Here is a 24,727-nt window from a genome sequence, read left to right on the forward strand (position 1 = left end):
TAATTCAGTTTATCTACAGCCAATTTCATCAGAAATTATGACCATTTGGTCAAACATGGTGCATAAATTAATAGACTTTCTGGCTTTCATTACAACTGGACAGGTTTTGAATATATACCGTATAAGTTAAATAATTTAGGGAAAAATAAAGGCCTGGAAAAGGGTGGGGTCAGCTTATCCGCAGGCCCAAGTCTAAACTTGACAGTGTTTAGGTCTTTTTGTTGATACTGTAATGGCTGTAAATCTTGAGACACGAAAAAATAACTTTTTCTGTGTCCTAAGAAACAGGCATGTAAAACCAGTAACTTTCGGTGACCCGACAATTTTTAAACTGTTATACAGTAATATGATTGATTTTGTTATTTTGCATGTGCATATTTTCTGATTTCTCCAGCACTGAATTAAATAAAGGTAAATACTGACTTCATAATTCATGGGCCGGTTGAGTTTACCTGGGCGACCAGGATGAACTATAATGTACAATACTTACACAGTGCAAAGCATCACTTAAATCCTTATTTATTTCCAAACATATTAGATGAAGATCTTGCTTTATTCATTGTTTTGACCAAATTGCATTCTTCCAGATAACATTTCAGCTAGTCCTTAATTACTGTTTCATTTAGACTGAATCACACGTTCACAAGTTACTCATTTTCAATGATATAAATGATCCTACAAGCTGAGGTAATATTTTTAAAAGGTACACATTTAATTGTACAAGGCACATAACCAGCATAATTTACATGTTTACGATGAGTGGTGATAATAATGGCTACAATTCTCATATAGATCAACTAAGATCAACATCAATCAATTCTAGTTTTGTGTTTTGTCTGAACAAACATAACTTTCCACACAATGGAATGCTAAATACGTTCAGTAGCCTAAATTCGAGCATCGAATTGAACCGTATTCTTGTTTGCTGTGTTATCATACTGGTATTACATTTTAATGAGTTAGGTATTTACAATTTCAAAGCAAAGTAAAAACCTAATTACTGGTGCACTGATATAAACTGTCCAATGCAATAATGCATAAAAAAACAATAATCGAGTCAAAAGGGGGAGGCAGTGTTAGAAACTCGCAATTGCTAAATTCTTGTCATTGTTCAATCAAATTACACACAAATCTAAATTTGGCAGAAACAATAAGAAAACAGAAAATTAAATTACTTTTCAAACAAGTTCATACCATTTCTTTTTAATAATCATGCATGCCAACCTTGAGATAAGTAAGGCTGTAATTTGTTAAATATAAGTTTGCCTAAATAAATGCATTAAGAACTGACCTTGACAGATGTCTCAGAGTTCTGGGTCAGCTTATACACGGGTCAAACACTTTTTAGGGTTTATACCTGTTCAGTTTGGGGATTGGTTTATACGCAAACGGGTTTATACGCGAGTATACACGGTATGTAAAACAAAAGTTATTTGCCCCATATTTCATAATGTCATGCTAAGTTACTAGAAGAAAGCATTTAGATGATTTCTTTTATATCAAAATGACATCTTTTACTGCTAACTTATTACTGTATATTACAAAAGAATGTAAGAATTGTTATGTATATTGGTAACTACAATCTTTATAACTTTCGATTCTAAAATGACAAGTTATTTAAAAACAATTATTTATGCCAAATGAATAAACAAAAACAAACAATTACTCCAATGCAATAAATAATGAATTATGTCAGCAAACTAATCAACCAAGTCAAGTAATTAAACATTTCAGCCAACACAACTTACAGGAACACTCTGTATTCATCGTCTAATTCATAACTGAGAAGTCTTTGAAGCAGGACATCTTTTTTGTTGGCGCTCTTCAATAATTTCATTGCATCCATCAGCCAACTGAAAAGAAGAATAATTAATAATCCTGACACCTTCAATAAAAGATTTGTTTACTGGTATGTACATAATGTATTATTTCCCAGTATGTACATAATGTATTGTTTCCCAGTATGTACATAATGTATTGTTTCCCAGTATGTACATAATGTATCATTTCCCAGTATGAACATTATGTATTGTTTATCAGTATGTACATAATGTATTATTTCCCAGTATGTACATAATGTATTGTTTACCAGTATGTACATAATGTATCATTTCCCAGTATGAACATTATGTATTGTTTACCAGTATGTACATAATGTATTGTTTCCCAGTATGAACATAATGTATTGTTTCCCAGTATGTACATAATGTATTGTTTCCCAGTATGTACATAATGTATCGTTTCCCAGTATGAACGTTATGTATTGTTTACCAGTATGTACATAATGTATCGTTTACCAGTATGTACATAATGTATTGTTTACTGGTATGTACATAATGTATTGTCTACTGGTATGTATATAACTTATTGTTTACCAGTATGTATATAACTTACTGTTTACCAGTATGTACATAATGTATTGTTTACCAGTATGTACATAATGTATTGTTTCCCCAGTATGTACATACCATATTGTTTCCCAGTATGTTCATAATGTATTGTTTCCTGGTATGTATATAACTTATTGTTTACCAGTATGTACATAACGTCTTGTTTCCTGGTATGTACATAATGTATTGTTTACTGGTATGTACATAATGTATTGTCTACTGGTATGTATATAATATATTGTTTACCAGTATGTACATAATGTATTGTTTCCTGGTATGTACATAATGTATTGTTTACTGGTATGTACATAATGTATTGTCTACTGGTATGTATATAATATATTGTTTACCAGTATGTACATAATATATTGTTTAACAGTATGTACATAATGTATTGTTTACCAGTATGTACATAATGTATTGTTTACCAGTATGTACAAAATGTTTTGTTTACCAGTATGTACATAATGTATGGTTTACCAGTATGTACATAATGTATTGTTTACCAGTATGTACATAATATATTGTTTAACAGTACATACATAATATATTGTTTACCACTATGTACATACTGTATTGTTAAGTGGTATGTACATAATATATTGTTTAACAGTACGTACATACTGTATTGTTTCCCAGTATGTACATAATGTATTGTTTACCACTATGTACATAATGTATTGTTTACCAATATGTACATAATGTATTGTTTACCAGTATGTACATAATGTACTGTTTACCAGTATGCACATAATGTATTGTTTAACAGTATGTACATAATGTATTGTTTACCAGTATGTATATAATGTATTGTTTCCCAGTATGTACATAATGTATTGTTTCCCAGTATGTACATAATGTATTGTCTGCCGGTATGTATGTAACTTACTGTTTACCAGTATGTACATAATGTATTGTTTCCCAGTATGTACATAATGTATTGTTTCCCAGTATGTACATAATGTATTGTTTACTGGTATGTATATAATGTACTGTCTACTGGTATGTATATAATATATTGTTTACCAGTATGTACATAATATATTGTTTAACAGTACATATATAATGTTTTGTTTACCACTATGTACATACTGTATTGTTAACTGGTACATATATACTGTATTGTTTACCAGTATGTACATAATGTATTGTTTACCGGTATGTACATAATGTACTGTCTACTCGTATGTATATAATATATTGTTTACCGGTATGTACATAATATATTGTTTAACAGTATGTACATAATGTATTGTTTAAAAGTACGTACATAATGTATTGTTTACAAGTATGTATATAAAATTGTTTACCAGAATGTACATCATATAACCATGACTTTCTTCTTTTTCACCAAAATTTCAAGCCCTGTCTGTATATTCTGTTTTTGTCACTTAAATATTGATGGTCATAATCAACTGTTATTAGGTGTAAATTCCATCTAGTAACATGATACCTCATGAACACTTCATGATTTACCTCCCTTTGTTTATACAGCCTACTTGAATAAAGTGGTCCAATTTCGTGACCACCAAACTTTCTCATTCAATGATCAAATGTGTGTTGATAAATTGTAAAATGGCCATTTCAAATTATGCATGAGTGGGATCATGAAAGTAAACACTGGATTGTGCTATTAAAATTATCATTTCTCTCTTTATATTTCAAGTTTAAAGTTTTAAGTTTCGAATCCTTCAAAAGAACTTACGCTCAACTGGGAAAAGAATTTCTGGTTTATACCAGAATTTCTGGCATAAAAGATAAAAAAGACTGCTTCTACTTTTTTACTGCTAAGCACGAAACCATCTCTAATACTCTTAAGAACTGAAACATACCAAACCTGAACATTCAAGGAAGTCATCACATGTATCCATACAAATTAGGACTGTTGACTTTAAAATCAATGGCAAGGTACTATCAACTTGTTCAGTGCAATGCTAAATGTCTGTCTGAAAAAATCCCCTTGTGTATATACAAGTACAGTGTTACTGGTTAATAAGCTAAGTGAAGTACCAAAATCTTAACAATGACCTCTGACTCAAGCCAAAGGTCGATTTAAGTATTCACATTTAGTACCCAGCAGACACTGCAAGCTTTATTTTAAGTGAAAACCCCACATAGCTTATGGAAGAATGCGTGATAAGGTGTTCAAAATGTCTGATGTGGCACCCATATTGGATATCAGTGGAGCGCTATTTTTATTTACATCCAATTTAACATCATAAGAAGTCTTCTATGGTGTTACAAGGTACATGTAGCATGCAACAGATATCACAATATACTGAACACATGACAATGAAGAGCACTTAACATTAAATACAGTCCGATTCTTCTTCCCTTGATTTTGTTTGCATTACAATTTGTGATGAGATACATAATACACAGAGATGACGTTTTAAGCAGGCCCATATTAGACCATAGGATGAATGCATCTGAAAAGAATCGTGGCAATCCTCCCAGTAGTAGTGGAGGACTAACAATAAGAAACTTGTACTAACCGACACCAGCTGATAGAAGACATGCCACCACACAAGTTCTTCTGTCCACTAAAGCTAAATATCTATTAGAATGTGATTCAATCCTTTGTTAAGAAAAGCTTTTCTACACATGGAGATTTTGAATGCTACATGCATTTCTTGCCAAGTCATATTTTAATGAATATGCTTGGGTGGAACAAGGCAAAGAATTCAGAGAAATCCTAATATGCAAAAATACAATGATGCAGAAGATTTATATACATACCTCTCCAAAGTGTCAAACAGCCATCTTGGCTCTTTACAGAGTGGCATGTCTAAAGCATGTATACTGGCTAGCTTTCTGGCAATCTCTCTCGATATGGTGGGGTTCTGCAGTTCCACAGTTGTAAGGCATCTGGACTGAAATTTGCATTATGGACTATTATATGTATTTTGACTCTATCCACTACTTAATGACTTGACAAAGCTTAACTATTGTATCCAACTAAATATTTTTAGGTTTCATACTTTACTACTGACAATGAAAACAAAGAAAAAAGAAGGGACTTAGACACTATTAGCCATTAAAAAAACAAAAATTAAGGATAATGCTATTTCTTCCATTTAACTGCCCAGTGATGAAACCATCTGATATTCTTCAATAATAACAAGCTTTCAAATTAGAAACTGTGGTGGACATACTGGATATCAGATTGGCACCATTATTACTTAGGACCAAAAAGACATCATGGAAACACCATGCAGATATGACTTTCCATTTTAGGATAGAAACAAAAAGATGGCTGCCATGTTTGCATAACATATATCAAACTGCACCATTCCCATTTAAGACCAACAAAACATCATGAAAACACCTTGCAGATATAACTTTCCATTTTAGGGAAGGAACGATCATATATTCAAGATGGCTGCCATAATATATATCAAATTTGCACCATTCCCATTTAAAACTAACAAGACATCATGGAAACACCATACAGATATGACTTTCCATTTTAGGAAGGAACGATAAAGATTTTCTCACATATATATATATATATATATATATATATATATATATATATCCAATTGCACCATTCTCATTTAAGACCATCAAGACTTTACAGAAACTGTTTAGTAAAAACCCCATGCTAATATAGCCATTCATTCAGCAACGTTTTCAAGTGGCCACTGTGGGGACTATATTGGATGTCCGAGAATGCCATTTTCATTCAGGACCACCCAGACATCGTAAAAAGCTGTTCAGTAATAACCCCACGCTGATATGACCATCCATTTCGGAGAAGTGATAAAAAGATTTTCAAGATGGTCACTAACAAGCAGCATCCAATTTCGTTTAGAACCAACCAAATATAACAAGTTTTCCAGTTAATACCCATGGCAATATTAGTTATGGAGTAGCCACAAGTCTTTAACATAGCTTCTGTGACAAAGATACTGGGCATCAGATCAGCACTATTTTCATGTAGGACAGACATCATAAAAAGTCTTTAGTGAAAGCCCCATATTAATGTTACATCCATTCAGGTGATAACAAGATTTTTAAGACGGCAACTGTCCACTGTAATTACTCTTCTGGATATCAGATCAGCACAATTTTCATTTAGGACCAACTAGACATTATGAATGGTCTTCTGGTAAACACCAATCAATCTGACTATGACTATCAATATGACTCTCCATTCAGGATTAGCTATAAAAAGAGTTTGAACATGGTTACTGTGATGGCCATATTGCATGCCCCTAAGTGGCATCATTTTCATCTAAGAGCAACTAAACCTTGGAGCGAATGTGTGTGTAAATTTGGATGGCAATCCTAAAAATAGTTTAGGAGAAATAGTGATAACAGACTTGGGCTAATGGACGAATGGACGACAGATCATCCCATAATTTGTCCTATGAACAGTAGAGCTAAAAATAACATACCGGAATATATTCTTCTACTCGTCCCTCTGTGTTCATGCCATACAATTTCGGACCCATTTTTTTCTCAGACATAAGTGCAAAAACAACTGAGTTCTGCAGAAGGAATTTGGTTTGCTTGACAAAGGAGCCATATATTCGCAGCAGTACTGTACGCGGTTCATTGTCCGGAACTTCGATGTGATCTGGGATTGAACACAGGTACATGTAGTTTGTCAGACCACCACTGAAATATTGGAAACAAAAACAACAATATTAGGAACAACATGCTAAACTTCATTCAGCACAATTACATTGAGCATTCAAATGAACCATGCTGTAAAAGGTTTGAAATATACCATATACATTCACTTATAAGATACGTCTAACTGCAAACCGCACAGACCCAGATCTGTCATCACATAATGCACCAGCAGATCTGGGTCTGTGCAGTTTGTTAGTAGTAGTCAGAAGAACAAACACTACAGACCCTGATCTGCAGGTGGATTATGCTGTGGTAGATCAGGATTTTTGTTTGCAATTTGACTCGACTTAAAAGTGAAATATATACATATATGGTACATCCAAATTGCTTTTACACTTAAAAAAGAAAGAATGATGGATCACGTGGTCAATGATGTTCTAAGATAGCACATGAGACATCATAATGTAACAATGACATCGCAATGTAACACATCTTGAGTTTTCTCAATTATTCTGGTTCTTTCATGCTCATTCTTGATAGAACTTCACCATGCTCCTCAGTTCACAAAAAATATCAGATTATATCACCGCCATAATGCTATTTTGACCCTGGGATCATCTAAACCATAATCCATCATCTCTGTACATTAGCACACAGCATACTAAAATCATAATTTAATCCATCATCTCTGTACATGAGCACACAGCATACTAAAATCATACCTTAATCCATCATCTCTGTACATTAGCACATAGCATACTAAAATCATACCTTAATCCATCATCTCTGTACATTAGCACACATGCTAAAATCATACCTTAATCCATCATCTCTGTACATTAACACACAGCATACTCAAATCATACCTTGATCCATCACCTCTGTACATTAGCACACAGCATACTAAAATCATACCTTTATCCATCTTCTCTGTACATTAGCACACAAGCATACCAACTAAACCTTACTTTTCTTTACAGATTGAAATTCAATCAAAAACAAGGGTGAAAACCAGTTCAGATACACTACTGATGATACAATTGCTATACTTTTGACATCTGCTGCATGCAAGCTTGAATTATCAAACCTGAACTCCATCATTCTGAGTAAAGAATTCATGACTTTTTCTTTCAAAATAAACCCCAAACACTTTTTAAAAAAACATTTTTGCTGCGAAAAGATTGCTGCAAATTCAATTCAAATTGAGTTTGCTGACATTATCAAAGCATACAGTTTTCTCCAGGTGGCATTTTACCACATTTACTAGAGTATTATTCTAGCAATGGGAAGTAACCAAGTGCAAGACATACAAGGAGTTCACATACTCCAGTGGGTTACATCCCTTGGTAGGAAAATGCCACAGCCTCATTGCTGCACCTGGTGAACAATGTATGATATGATAACAGCATCACACTCAATTTAGGTTGCATTTCTTTCTGACATTAGTGCGGAATGAAGATTTAGCCAAATATACAAGAGGAACATAAGCATCATAATGGCACATTATCTTGTCAGTAGGTGCAATAGCATTGAAGTTACAATTTAAAATAAACCATGGAAAGGAAGTCACAATGACCAAGCTTTGGTTGTTGTTGATGTTGTTGTTCTTGGGTTTAACGCCATTTTTCAGCACAAGAATAGGCTATACATGGCGGCCAGTATAACTGGTGGAGGAAGAACCCTGGAAAACCCAGGGAAGAACCACCAACCCACGAGAAGCTACTGGCAGGCTTTCCCACGTACCCACGCTAGCTGAGCCTTGGACTCGAACCCACGCAGACAGAGGTGAGATGGCAGTGATTCATAACGGAAAGCGCTTTAGACCACTCGGCCACTCGAAGCCACCACCAAGCTTTGGTGCACAGTTGATCTCCATCCTAAGAAGTACCTTCAGTATATGTTTGGTGGTAAAAAGTGAACAGGTTTTAAAATCAAAACACGGATACAATTTTTAACAAATTTTACATAAATCCTGGAATGATTTGGTGCAAGACACATTTTCGTCTCAAGATGAATACAAAGTGAAATGTCAGAAGACTTCTTATGCTGTTTAGTTGGTACGACAAATGCTGATCTGACATCCAGCATGGCCACCACCAAGAAAATCTTCTTGTTGCTACTCCTCCAAAACTGAGTTATCTCAAGATATGATTTTCACCAAAGGACTTATTATATCTACTTAGTCCCAAAGGATAAATTATATCTACTTAGTCACAAAGGACTTATAATAACTTAGTCCCAAATGAAAATTATGGTGCTTTGCAGTTGCAGACATCCAATACTAATGAACATATTGAAAATTTTGGTACTTCTCCAGAACAGATGGTCATATAAGCTGTTTTCACCAAAATTCTTCTAATGGTGTCTGGTTTGTCCAAAATGAAAATGGTGCCACATCTCAGATTCAGTTTGAATGCCAGAGACTAATTAGAAAATTTTGTCAGTCAAGAATATCATAGATGGTTTCAACACTCACCACCTAAAGAGAAGTGGTCTTATCTTGAATTTCTGTCAATTCTCTTTGGACCATGAAAGGACTCTTGCTTGAATTGAACCGCTCCGGTGGCCTAGTGGTTAGAGCATCTGCCTCGGGTGTGGGAGATTGTGGGTTTAATCCCCACTGACTGAATTTTTTTAAAGCTACGATAAATAATCCAAATCACAAACACACTTGCTTGAATTATGTTTTTAACTTTACTATTTATTTTTCACTTCAAATAATTTCAAACTAGAAAATTCTCTGTGTGATTGACAAGGATATTTACATGAAATAGGATGTAACTCATGGTCAGGTTAGTGTGACTCACCACAACAGCCTGATCAATTGATCACATTTTATCATGCTGCTATATTTTGGACTACATAAGCAGGTTTCACCCTTTCTTTGTCACTGATGATTTTAACTGTAACATTATTTGTTCTCACACAGAAACTAAAGGTGAAAATCAAAATTATTGTTCATGTTTTTATATTTTGATTTTATTTTTTTTGTTTAACTTCTAAAGCTTATAATTTATCTTTCACGTATAACTATATAATTTCAGAAAATAATAGGTTATTTACATGTGTACATTATATTGTTTCTTTCTCTAAAACTGTACTTGACCACAGAATTATGTATGTATTCCCGCATTTGTAAATACGTTTATAACATCTCAAAGAAAGGTTCTATAACATGTGAGATCTGCATTTGATAATGGCATAATCTTACATCTGACCGGCTAAAAACTGTTACCTCTCTAAATATGTTTCTTTTCTGATTCAATAAAATATTTTCAATAGCTTTATATCATAATGAACTTAAATATGCAGATTAAAATCAGATTATATATATATATATATATATATATATATATATATATATATATATATATATATATATATATATATATATATATATATATATATATATATATAGATAGATAGATAACAGTAGGCTATAGCTACTATATTCTCTAAATCTGATGAATTTCAACTAATTAATCATTAGCACTGTAATAAAATAACGATAAATAATCTAACTAGTCCCTATCTTCTAAATAAATTAAACATTACACGGAACATCATCAAAATCCTCTCTGCTCTCTCTCATGCACAGGGTCATGTGGAGTGAAAGAAAAAAGGAACTGAACTCACACAAAATAGCCTACAAGAACCTGGGACTTCCTAACAGTTAGGTGTAAACAATGTAAACATTCCATGAGAATTTAATAGCATTCACAGTACCAAAGATACCAAAGTTGCAACACCCTGTCAAAACTTGTACAGAACATTTATATGTAAGGAAGAATACTCAAACTGTAATCAACTTAATGCTTTGTTTATTTTTTTATTTCTTTCTTCATGTTTTTTAAAACCTTTGAATACAGGTTTGAAAAACATATTTAATATTAAAATGTCCAAATGTCACTCTACCCACCCACAACTGTTCTGTCATTGTGTGGGTTGGTATGACAACAGACAAATCGTAAAGAAACATAGGGACAGGCAATCAATAAATACCTTTATGGTAAGTCTCTAAAACCCCACCACATCTCTCTCTCTCTCTCTCTCTCATATGGTCCGCCAGCATACTTTATCAGTTTCTCTCTGTGGACCTTCATAGCAAGATACCAGTGAAAATCCATTTAAAACAACAAACATCTATGTCATGTGACGATGTCTCTGAACCCATGAATGATGGAAAAATGTACATGTACTCACATGAAGAAACGGAAAGAGGAAAACATTGAATGGTCAGTATCAATGTTAATTAAATCATAATAATGACTTAGAGGAACTGTAAATATATTTAAATGTTTGAATTACCTCTATCTTGTTACTCATTTCGCTTAGTTTATATTTCCATCTTGTTTATGTGAAAGCCAGCATATTTGCAATATTCTACTTTTTCCAATATAAAGCATCTTTCAGGTTTAAGTCATAAGTGTGTCTTATATTTATTTAATCAATATGAATGAAAATAGAAGTTCTAAATATAAAACAAGCAAGTTATCAATTCGCAATGGAGATTTTGATTATTTGCACAAGGTTAAGAACTACATTTTGTAGCAGACACACTGGACAGCACTGTGCGTAGTTCATTCAATCTCAACTGTCTTGTAAATGCAAGTATGTGTATTTTTATGTGATTTAAATAAAATATATGTACAGTATGTATATCTTTGATATACTATTGTTGTATAAATTTTTCATGAAAAGGAAACTTGGCAAGCCTTGTTTCATTTTAATAAAATTTTTTTATACATCTCATTGTGTATCAATGATAGAGTGTACATGCTACACACACTGAGGTAATTTTTTGCCATTAGGATCCTATGTCAAGTGAGTCACACTGTTACAATATTAACAACTGCACAATGAAAATTTACATTCATTTATTTTACTTCTAAAATTGTACTAAAACAAGTAGAATATAAATGTTAAATAAGGAATACTGTGGACAGATATTTTATTTTTACAGAAAAAAATAGTGAAAAAATTGGCAAGTTTTCAAATTACATTGATTGTCTGATTAAGTAATCACACTCCGTAAAACCAAACCCTCTGTGTGAATTTTCAAGAAAAAAGACTTAACACTGACTGCCTATGGTTGAATATTTATAGGTTATTGCATATGTATTGGAAAATATGAATGAGTTTTTCTTAGTAATACTGCACAACCTAGGGAGAGAAGTGTTAGTATAAAAAAAATGAGTTCATATTTTGCCACAAATATAGTAACCTTTTTATTATATACTCATTTATTTTTCTACCTACGGGTTAATAATACAAGTATACACTACATGTAACAAAGTAACTGAACTACATGTAATACACTACCATAGATTCATCAATACACAGTAACAATACTATTGTGCACATAGCACCGCCCGCTGATCTTCAAACCATGTCACATGCTCTACTTAGTTTAGAAAATTCTAGTTTTGGTCTGCTTAAAATTGAAATTTAGGATCGTATTGTGAATGAATGTGCATTGAAACAACTTTTCCAGTTGGTCTGGAATGAAAGGATTTTGTTTTTTGTTGACCCAACTCAATTTGGCTTCTGTGCTTTTGATAGACTGGAATTTTTTTACAAGCCAAGTCAATTCCGTATGATGTACATGTGATTTGTGCAGTGGACTGGCACTGAATCAACTGCACCTCTGTTTCTCTTCTGTCATTGATTGTTTGGACACATAATGTGTGAAACATATTAATTCTTTTAACTGAAACGATCAAAAAGACACTACTGAATATCACATTCATTTTATTTTGAGTGCAGTAAAGAGAATGTGATTTCTATTGTAAATGCAGTTGACATTACAATTTTGTGGTGTGTATCGAGTTGTGGAACCTATGACCAGGGCCATGTAGTTTGGATTTGCATAACTAACTAAGAAAGTACATTTTGAGGAAATTCATGATGCAATTATTGACTATCTTACTAAGGAAGACTATGTTTCTGAAAAGTCATTTGCATGCTGTCTGTTGGACAAGCCCCAGCTAAATACATGATTGTATGGTTTAACTAGCAGATATAAGAATTCTTTGACATCTTGGCTTAATGGCTCTGACGCTCTAAGTTCTGTACCAAAACCTTCAGTTCCATTTTTTTCTCAATTTTTTTTAGTTTAACCAACTTGTAAAATGATGCGTATCGGATAGATATGATAACCCTTGGACACAATGTGTTTTTCTAAGCTATTGTTATAGACCCTAGAGAGCACTGTTCATAGTCTGAACCATTCTATGAGTGAAAAGTTAGTAACATTTCTCCAAAATAACTGTTTAAATGATCAGAATATTTTTTATGCTGTTTCTCTCACGATTGTTGCAGACAATGAATATCTCGTTCATTGGTTTGCTTATTTGTGCATGTGTGTGATTTGGATTTGTAGCATAGCTTTAAAAATATTTGTCATATCACTAAGATGTCTGCAGTGTGACACTTTCTAGTGATGTCTAGTACTGGGGCATCATGCCGCAGACATGTAGTATGATGTGTGACCCAGTTACATTATCAAGACACCAGGCCAACCAGTCCTAACACTAACCTCTTAATGCTGAGCGCCAAGCGAGGCAGCTGTTAGTTACTATTTTTGTAAGTCTTTGGTATGACATGGCCGGGGATCGAACCCATGACCTCCCACATCTGAGGCAGACAATCTAACCACTAGGCCACTGGAGCGGTTGGTTTGTTTGTTTGAAAGTTTAATTTGTGACTCAGTGAACTCATCCACATCATTAACTGTATTATCTCTACTTTCAATGGACAGAACAGTTTCCTTAGTTAGTTCACCAACAAATCTAATAAACTAAAAACTCGGCATCTGCTACATGAGCGTACATTGTTTAAAATCAAAGTAGTTCTTAATATATGATACTATTTTTAGACAGGTTTCATGTAATTTTAAGTCATGCATTACAGAAAAAACTGAATGATTCTGACAATGTAATGTTAACGAAGAAAAAAATCATAATATATTAATATGCTTTCTCATTGATACCATTCATGATTGTTGTTGCACAATATATTAACAGGTGGAGTCCACTAGTAAAAGTGCCACGTAGATAGTATAACAGTTCGTTCACAGTTCAGACACAGGATTATGTTGTTTCTGTTGTATTACTCAACTGTATTAACAATACCATTATCAACAATAGAAAGACTCAGATAAACACAGAACTGGATTAGTTTCCGGTCATGGGGTATCCTAAATTCTGACGGACAACAATCGGAAATTGTTTTTGTTTTATTTGCTAATATCATTTGTGTGCCTGAATGATCTCATTGTTATTGGTAAGAACTCACAATAACCTACCAGGGTCGGTTAATATCTGATTAAGTAATGGCACTCAATACTACCAAACCTATGGGGTAAATCCCTTAAGTACAACAATCACAAACATTTGTCTTCTATCCAACCAGTACAGAACACAAAGTTTATTTTGCATTAAAAAAAATCTGTTTACAGTTACAGACCTCATGATGTAAACATATTATAGTGCAGATGATAACATAACTGAATATTAAATACAATATACCGTATGTACTTGTTTATAAGAGTCAAATTGCAAACAACAAAGATCCTGATCTGCTATAGCATAACATGCCTGTAGATCAGAGTCTGTATTGTTTGTTCTACTGATTACTGCTAACAAACTGCACTGATCCAAATCAGCTGTCACATAATGTGCCAGCAGATCTAAGTCCATGCAGTTTGAAGTTGCCCTGGACTCATAAGCGAGTATATATGGTACATTTTATTTCATGAATATGATTAGGATTCAAATTACATCAAATGTTAAGATCAAATTGAAATTAATAATATTAGTCTTGGTATGCAATTAATCACTAATGGATTGTACACAATTATTTATTGTCTTAAATATAATGCATTTATTTAAGGAAATAATCTACTTTAGTATAATAGTTAAAAATTACGTAACATTTGGGTTGGCAGGTTTACATATGATTGTATTCTTACAATACAACATAAGCCAGTTTTCTGCACAGCCAACTGTTTTCAGTTTTGTAAACAAAGTCAACACCTGTTGTTACAATTTTACATTATCTCACACACACACACACAGATACATACATACATATGTTTGGAGTGTCATTTAATGTGTTGCATTTGGAGTGTCATCTAATGTGTTGCATTTGGAGTGTAATGTGTTGCATTTGGAGTGTCATTTAATTGTGTTGCATTTGGAGTCTCATCAAATATGTAATCTGTAGTAAAAGATGAAAACATGCCATCTTATATATATATATGTTTTAAATATCTATGTGCATACAGTTCATTGTAACTTTTATTCTTGTATCATACTAGTTGGAGATGTAACAAGATGGCATGCTTTCATCTTTTACTACAGATTACATATTCGATGACACTCCAAATGCAACACATTAGATGACACTCCAAATGCAACACATCAGATGACACTCCAAACATAACACCTCCAAACATAACACATTACATGACACTCCAAAACAACATATTAAATGACACTCCAAATGAAACACATTAGATGACACTCCAAACAATACATTACATGACACTCCAAACACAACACATTAGATGACACTCCAAACAATACATCAGATGAAACTCCAAAAAACACATTAGATGACACTCCAAACATAACACATTACATGACATTACAAACAACACATTAAATGAAACTCCAAACAATACATTAGATGACACTCCAAACACAACACAGATGATGACACTCCAAACATAACACATTAGATGACACTGCAAGCAACACATTAGATGACATTCCAAACATAACACAGTAGATGACACTCCAAACACAACACATTTGATGACACTCCAAACTCAACACACTAAATGACACTCCAAACACAATATATTACATAACACTTATGTAACACTTATATTAATCATAATCACAGTAAGTCCTACAATGTATAGCTTGGTAGTTATGTTGATAGTGCGACCGCAAACATAAATATCAGGTGATGCGTCTTACATTGTAGGACCTAATCCCACCCCTATAAACGTTTCATTAATGCAACTATGTAGCATGACAGGAAAGTCGATATATTCGTTGTGGGGTTTAACGCCATTTTCAGCACACGATAGGCTATGCATGGCGGCCATTATTAATGGTGGAGTAAGAACCCGGGAAAACCCCGGAAAGAACCACCGACCCACGAGAACCTACTGGCAAGCTTTCTCACACACCCACATTGGCCGAATCCTAGACTCGAACCCACGCAGACAGAGGTGAGATGGCAGAAATCCATAAAATAGATATCACAACTCAAACAACAAAAAAAAACCCGGGAACTATTTTTTCTACGCTACCTTAAGTCAGTAAAATCATGATTTTAAGCCTAGTTTCGCCTGTAACTCTACACCATATTTACCATCATAGTAAGAATAAAAGGCGTCTCCAGATAACGCGACAGTCCCTTCTCGATCATTCAACTGTACGATTTACCAGTCACTAGCACGGAGAGCGCTTTAGGCCCCTCGGGGCCACTTCAGTATATTCGAAATAGTTGAAACTTTATGTAGAATAACGGTAAAACACAATCCAAAATACTTTCATTCAAATAAAGCAAATAAATCATACTGTATAGTTGCGCAATCTCACCGTACCCCTCCCCTACATACAAATAATGGCTGTAAATTACAGAACTACATAATGACAGTTTCATCAAAATTCTCCATTTTTTAATTGCCATAGCCGTGACGAATACAACGAAAAAAAACGGTGGCGACACAGCTGTTAACTGATTTAATACAATTTTTTTTATTCCCAAGTGTGTGTGTGTGTGTGCGCGCGCGCGCGCGCGTTCCGCCACCTGGAATTTCTGTTATCGGATATTCGACGGTACGTGCCGCCATTGGCCTCATGTGCGGAACATCCAGGGAGGGCAGAGTACAAGGCTAACATGTAAACACTTGTACAACAAAGCCATCGTTGACACGTACTCTTTTCTTAGTGGATTTGACTTTATCCAAGGTACTTAGATACCCACCCAAGTCTTACATCAGTTACCAGTTGTCTCTGCCCAGTTCAATGGTCAGTTTGTTATGGACAGCGTTCGCTCGGCAGGAAAGTATTCTAGAGGCGAATCAGGTGTAATCAAAACATGTTCCAGCCCCAACCGCACCGATTGAAATTTCGATGCTTGAGAAATGGTTAAAATTTAAATTCCATGCGCCAAAACTCGAGGGTAGGCATGTATTAAGAACCCTGATAATTTGTACAAACTTGAAAGCCTTTCATGACAAAATGTTTTAATTGGGTTAAATTTACAAATATTTACTGTTCTAGCCATCCAAAGTTGAAAGTCTCAGTGTAATGGTTTTGGAGAAGTCACAAGATATACCACTTCTCATGAATGTACTTTTTATATTTCGTTTATATATAACTTTGTCTTCACCCTCCAGCTGCACCACAGGGGATGCAATGTGGGTATGTGAGAAAGCTTGCCAGTAGCTTCTCGTGGGTCGGTGGTTCGTTCCGGGGGTTTCCCCTGGTTCTTCCTCCACCATTAATACTGGCCGCCATGTAAAGCCTATCGTGTGCTGAAAATGGCGTTAAACCCCACAACAACAACAACAACCACGGGGGATGGATTTAAATTACGAAATTGTTGTGCATAACTATGACCTACCCAACCATTTCCAAGATTCAAGTCTCTCTTCTTAAACGGTGTAGAATAAGTTTTGTAACATTACGCATGGGCAAAAACACAATCAATACCATTCCCTTCCAATGGCGTGAAGAAGAAAAAATATCTCCAAGAACCCAGTGGATCATTGATCTCTTTTGATTGGTCAATATTTACTAGGGAGGACTGTATGCATGTGTGTGTGTGTGTGTGTTTGTGCGTAAATTTTACGGGCACCCCAGTAGAATAGTGACTATATGAAGAAAACAAAAGGCACATTTTGAAAAATATATTTTTAAAACAGGCAACTCCACACAAATTTAGGAAATCAAGCAAATAAATGTAAGCAATGTGCATTAAATACAACACAAAAATCTCTCACGCGCGCGCGCACACAGAGAGAGAGAGAGAGAGAGAGAGAACATATAAATGTAGCAAAAATCCTTAAAATATGGTCAGAATGTTATGTAAACCACCCCAACCCCTACACGTGTGTAGGTTTTACGAGTCTTGGTAAGTCAAGGTAAGAGTTGACTCCACGAGTTTTACCACGTTAAATCCCAAAAAGTTCCATAAGATCATGTTTTCTAGTTAACCATTCTAATTTAACAAGCTACTGATGGTGTTTTGCGATGCGTATATCTGCATTCATATAATGTTCATATATGAATGGAGTAACAGACATTATCTTCATAATTCATAAAATCAGTTTGGTGGTGCTATTTTTCATTACATTAAATTATTTATTTAATATAACGCATATGCTTTTAGTAATAATTATATCAATTTCATGACATGTGTCGTGTATAAAAAATGTAAAATTTGCTATCTTATAAAAAAAGTTTTCAAGATTCAATTTCATAACCTATTTATATTTAAGTACAACTAATGAAAATATAAAAACAATCATTACCATATGCTTTGATTACTGCACAAATTGGCACATACAATTAAAACCTTCATTTTGGAATTTATCTACTGACAAAACTAGGAAGCACAATTTTGATTTCGTACTTTATTCGAAATAAAATAGGTAACTTGCTGCGTGGCAATTAATTTTGTATTTAAGAAGAATTTATATAATTAACTGGGTTATTGGCGTGCTATTAAACAGTGTGCTTTTCTTATCATCTGTTGTCGAGTCTAGTCATACTTAACATGTACGAACTTAATGCTTCAGAAATTTAATAGATTGAAAGTCGAACGAGTGAGCATTACTGCAATAATGAAAGCGAACACAGTGACAATATTCGCGACATCTAATACGAACGGTTCAAGTTCGACAGGAAATAATAGCGACTTAACAAACTTTGATGCCAATACCTCTTCAAACTTCAGTTCCGAGTAGTGTGCGTGTGCGTGTGCGTGTGTGTGATTTATCTTGCTAACGTAGCTTTAAAACTTTTAAATCATATCGATTCGATTTCTGCAGTGTGGCAGTTTATAAGGATGTATAAACATGCCGCAGACATGTAGCATCACGTCCCACCAAGTCACATTATCATGACACCAGGCCGACCAGTCCTAACACTAACGTCTTAATACTGAGCACCAAGCGAGACAGCTGCTAGTACCATTTTTATAAGTCAGCCTGGATTCGAACCAGCGACATTCCGCATCTGAGGCGGATTCTCTAACCACTTAGCCTACTGGTGCGGTGTGTTCTGAGTAGTTAAGGAAATTATACCCGTAATAAATGTTAAAAAGCCGTTAAAAATAATAAGCCATATATTATTAGCAATCGGTGCAATTAGAAATAGATTTCATAGCCCTGGCAAACACGCGACCTAGCCATTTCTGGCTATCTACAAGGCCTGATTGGTAGATTTGTGTTCAGCTCATACGCAATACAGTTCAAGCAAAATCAGTCTGATTTTAATCAGATTGGAGGTAAACTGGGGGGGGGGGGGGGTGTCGTATGCACAACAAGAAATTCCACACAGATAAAGCTAAAACTATCCGACGTATAAAACTGGAGGCTATTTTTACTGTACAGCAAATACGGTCGTATATACCGATGATACCAACCTTCACAATATAAGTACGCATTCTGGCTGAATTGCAAAAGATAATATGATGGTTGTACAAGAGAAATTAACTGTTACTGCATTGTGGGGGAGGGCCGATTTTCTAAGAGGCATGCATGTGTATCTTTGGTAATTTTATGTTGTTGGCCTAACTGCTAAACCCTGTAGAAATATTCATTTAGATCTATGATCTATGGCAACCAAATATTTTTTCTGTAATCACGTTAACTTCTTATAAGGGTAAATGGGTCAAAATATTAACAAATTTGTAACTAAACTAATAAAAGATATTCGATTGGCATTCGGGTACAGTTTACAGTGTTTATCGTGTGCACTTTTCATAACTTTCACCCGTCCAATTTGTATATGTAAACACGTCAGATGACCAAACAGCAATCCCAAGTATAGTTGTTAAGCTGTTGGCTTTCGAATGCATCATTAGCATGAGCTTTTGTAGAGACCACGTGTGGCGACCCCTGCGTTACTGATCGAAGTAAGGGTGAGGACCAACAGTGTGTGTGAATCTGTACTGGGCATTAAAAACGTTTGGTCAATTGCAGTTGTACTAAACTGATTTAAGCAACATCTAAAACGTGTAAAATTTGTAGACATGTTGGTTATTTTGCAGTAGAGCTAACTAGGGGAGGGTGGTATGATGTACAATTCTCCACAGCCGTCTCTCTGAAAGAAATATGAATAGATCAAATCAATATCGATTTTGGTTGAAAAATATAATTTCAGCACAGAATCTGTTCCTCCCATCATCTGTACAAGTTCAACAGACTATTCATTACGTGCAAAATGAGATGTACATATTTAATAAGATCACATATCATTATTTTATAACATTCCTACCTGTAACAATTTTACAGGCATGGTAATGAAAGAAGTAGTATTATAATGGGATTTGAGACCCCGGGAAATGATTGGGTTTTGCCCCATTCTATCCCTCTGACTTTTCATCCTCTGCAAATGCTCATGTAACGCAACAAATCTCAATGGATGCCAAAATACGAGTCCATGCTTACTGCTGCTGTGAGCCTCGTACAAGGAAAAACCCCGCGAAGCCTCTCGCTGGAAGTTGCACTTTTGAACCTAGTGTCGTTATTGATTGCGAGTCTGCCTGCAGCATTGATAACAGTGTCTGTCTCATAGGTTTAGTGTATGTCCGTCTCGTAGGTTTAGTGTAGGGATTGACAATCTAAGAAATCGCTGGTTTTGAATATCTGACTCTCAAAGAAGATTTTAAGATTTCTTGGAATAAAATTACAGGTAGCTAAACATTATCAACGCTGATTTGAAAAGGAACTGAATTTAAGAGACAAAAGTGCCATAACGAGCTTTCATTGTGAGGTCTCTCTCTCTGAAATAATCATGGAGATCGCATATACACACGTATATACGATCTCCATGATTAGTTGAGAGAGAGAGAGAGTCATTACACTCACTAGTCAAACTCATTTCTTTAAAAAAAATATTATAATACTTTTTGCGAACCTACTTGTTCCTTCACTGACTTCTGCATTTTAACACTTGTCCTCTTGTTGCTTATTCACAACTTGTATAATAAGAGTGATCAGAATCATGACAAAACTATCGCAAATTGAGCATTCCAAAATTTTAATGTTCAAACTTAAAATGTACACGCTTCTGACTTCATGCATGAAAAATGAATGGAAATAATGTGCAATATGAAAAGCTGAATGTCTGTGTGTGATTTCGATTTTTAATGTAGCTTTAACAATTTTTCAATCATATCGCTACGATGTATACAGTGTGACAGTTTATAGTGATATTTAGCACTGGGGTGTCATGCCGCATGATGTCCTACCCCGTCGCATTATCCTGACATCAGGCCGACCAATCCTAACACTAATCTCTTACTGCTAAGCGCCAAGCGAGGCAGCTGTTAGTACTATTTTTAAAAGTCTCTGGTAGGACTCGGCCAGGGTTCGAACCCGCGACCTCTCACATCCGAGGCGGACAATCTACCACTAGGCCAACGAAGCGGTCGAAAAGCTGAATGAGTAGAATAACGTGATAAACAGAAGTAGAACTGTGGAAATGTTCCAGACTAGTTCTCAATTATTGTTTTTCACTGATCTGATTTAAAGGTAATGAAAAGTTACCGAAAATATCTAATCATAACCAAATCTTAAATGGGGGGGGGGGGGGGCTTTGTACAAAAGCAAAGAAAAGCTCTGGAAGTGCCTATAACACAGATAATACAATTGTTTTTATAGCTAAATATTCACCAAACATTTCTTTATAACGTGAGAAATATGCAAATTTCAGCATTATAAAAATAGTGGACAGTGCTTGCATTGAAACATTTCCTGTTAATTTATTTAAAAGTCAAAGAGGATGACGTTAACTTGCACACTCAAATTTTACATTTTATAAACAGTATTTTATGATTCAATTTATTTTGCTAGTTTATGCATAACCTCTTGTTATAATTAAATTTACGTGCATATAATTTAAGCTGGCATGCGCACAAGTATAAATATATGATCTGTCATATATGAACTGTCAAATTCAGTGAAAAACGCGTGCATTATCAATCCACGCACACACACACACACGTAATCAGATATAGATACTCAATTTCATATCTGAACTGCAACTGAAATGTACAGCACAATATCAGTGGCGCATTTTTAGCGCCGTTAAAAATTTATAACAAGTAAAAAAAGTTGATCTAGTTATAAATTAGAGGCCCAACATTTTATGCTTGCTAGACACCACAACTCTTACAAAATACAAAACATTACGGTTAGCTTTAGTATTTAGTATTTATATAATTAACGATAACATATTTAATTCTTTGTTAATACGTAAGGTAACAATTGGCAAAGTAAATTAATATACCAGAAACCTCTCTCGATCGATCGATCGATCGACAATCTTGGACGACTTCTCTGACCACCCTGGGGCGACTTTCTCCAAAAGTACTGGAGCCGAGTTCTCATTCGGAGAGTTATTCCAAAGCATGTTCTCCATGTTCCATGAAATAGATTTTGAACAAAATCAAGGATTCAAACAGTCAGTTGAGGTTAGAATATACTCGTGCAAGGAGAGGCCCTTTCGAGGGGTATATCACTACAAATGATCATCACCAATGAGTAGTAAGTATTCGTGTTCTGTTTAACAGTGAAATGTACAATGTTTGATTAATAATGGGAATTAGTATGGTGCAGTTTAAAATCGATCTCGTACAACATTTTTTTCTTTATATATCGTTAGTATTTATATTTGTCCTGCGTCTTCCAAGGGAATCAATGGTACTTTCATTTCCTTTCTACATTATACACATATTTAAATTTGTAATTATTGTGCACTGGATTTAACTTAATTCATAATAATGTAATCAAATATTCAGGTGTATATCGTTTTTCTTCAGCAGAATTTTGGTGGTAAAATAGAAAGATTTTTTCTACTGACTTCTTTATAAGATGTATTTAGGCGGTGAAAAACAATAGCGCCCAAGTGACTGAATCTTTACTGACCCAACTGGTACTCATTCTAAGGCATCACTTATGTGGGCTACATTATCAATCAAGACAACACGAACGTGTAAACAAAATCGGATGCCAATTAAATAAAACTCAATATATAAATATAATACGACCAATACTAGATTAGTTATGAAATTTTCATATTTTTTTAATTGCCACATTTAATGTTCTCGCAGAAGTCACATTCCTGTAAAATCCACTAATGTCAGGGCTTTTTTAAAATTAAAAAACCCACAAGTTTTTAGACTGTATCTATTGTAATCAATAAGAAATTTACGTTAAAGATCGATGTCACCATTTGCTGAAAATTGAGTCATAAAACCACAATTTCGCTTTGTAATGGCGCAAAACTTTGGACAGGTAATTTCGCATTACTTTATGTTGAGGTCAGCGTGACACGTAACCATTAAGTCTGACGTATGGGCTAGACTCGTAATAAAATTTACTGGGATGGGATTTGCTTTGTTTGGGGCATAAACTGAATTTTAATTCGAGCAAGTTCCATAACGGTCAGATAGAAGAAGCCAATGTTAACGTATGGCCAATAGCTGAAAATGACAGTTGAGACAAACCATGTAATCAATAAGTAATATGTTAAAGAGTTGTTAATAACGGCGGACTAGAGAGGAATATTTTGAATTCGATGGGTGTTCTAAACTTTGGACGGTTATAAAAAGTAATCCTGATTGGCTAAGCGAAATGAAAGTGTGTGATTTCCCAGATGGAATTCAAGGTTTGAAGAAGAAAAAAATCACCCTCGCGAAATTAGACAATCTAAGTCTAAGGAAAGCCAGAATTTAGCTACACGAAATAATAGGTGTTTCTCGTTAGATTTTCCAAGGGACGTGTGTCGGATAGTTGAGGACATGAAAGCGAGATATTCGGCAGCATAGTAAGAGGGGGTTTAAATAACGCACAAGGTCAGTCTCAATTGCCCAATGATGTAAGTTTGTAATTATTTGCTGAATTTATTAATTTTAAATTCATACTTCAAATTTTACCCAAAGGCAGAAAACATCGCGCATTCGTGATCTGGAATGTTACTTGATTCAAGCATTGTAAGAACGTCATATAATATTTCGTTGGTATGAACGAGTTCGGTTTTAGTGGTTTTGTATATAATAGAAAACACGCGTAAAGATTTCATGCATTTACTCTGATTTGAATTGTGAGAAATAAGTTATGTCTTAGATGAACTGTGTCATGTATGCTGAGAAGTGATTTTTCTATGTCTGGAAATATATGTCAATGAATCACTAAATACAAAAGTAATTCATTGAAGACAAAGAGTGAAGTCCATTAATTTGTTTGTGTAATTAAGTTGTGAATTCTTTTCAACCGAAAATATATGGTGTTAGCATTAAGAACGTGTCAACTGATATAATTCAGATGGGGATTTACAGCCCATTTAAGCACAGTAATAGTTATCAAAGAGGTCCAATCATGTCATGGTTTCAGTTAGGAATGCGAGAAGCAGCTAGAAATGACATTAATTTATGATGGTAGGATGGTTGTGAATTAGGTTGCAAACTGACCAAAACTTAGTTCTGTCGAATTACGACAGACA

At 34.5% G+C, this 24,727-nt stretch overlaps 1 protein-coding gene across 1 annotated transcript in view; it reads right to left on the reverse strand.

Moving 5' to 3' along the window:
* Positions 1 to 24,727, reverse strand: part of LOC149785685 (choline/ethanolamine kinase-like) — a 49,916-nt gene that overhangs the window by 23,328 nt on the left and 1,861 nt on the right. Inside the window, exons 2-4 of the mRNA XM_089979523.1 lie at positions 6,791 to 7,013; positions 5,130 to 5,263; positions 1,749 to 1,853 (exon numbers count right to left, since the gene is read on the reverse strand). Coding sequence (XP_089835649.1) covers positions 1,749 to 1,853; positions 5,130 to 5,263; positions 6,791 to 7,013 — 462 coding nt within the window. The remainder of the gene's footprint in view (positions 1 to 1,748; positions 1,854 to 5,129; positions 5,264 to 6,790; positions 7,014 to 24,727) is intronic.

The sequence above is a fragment of the Sinohyriopsis cumingii genome, chromosome 13, assembly GCF_028554795.1.
Source record: "Sinohyriopsis cumingii isolate HCF-2022 chromosome 13, ASM2855479v2, whole genome shotgun sequence".
In the NCBI taxonomy this organism is placed as follows: Eukaryota; Metazoa; Mollusca; class Bivalvia; order Unionida; family Unionidae; genus Sinohyriopsis; species Sinohyriopsis cumingii.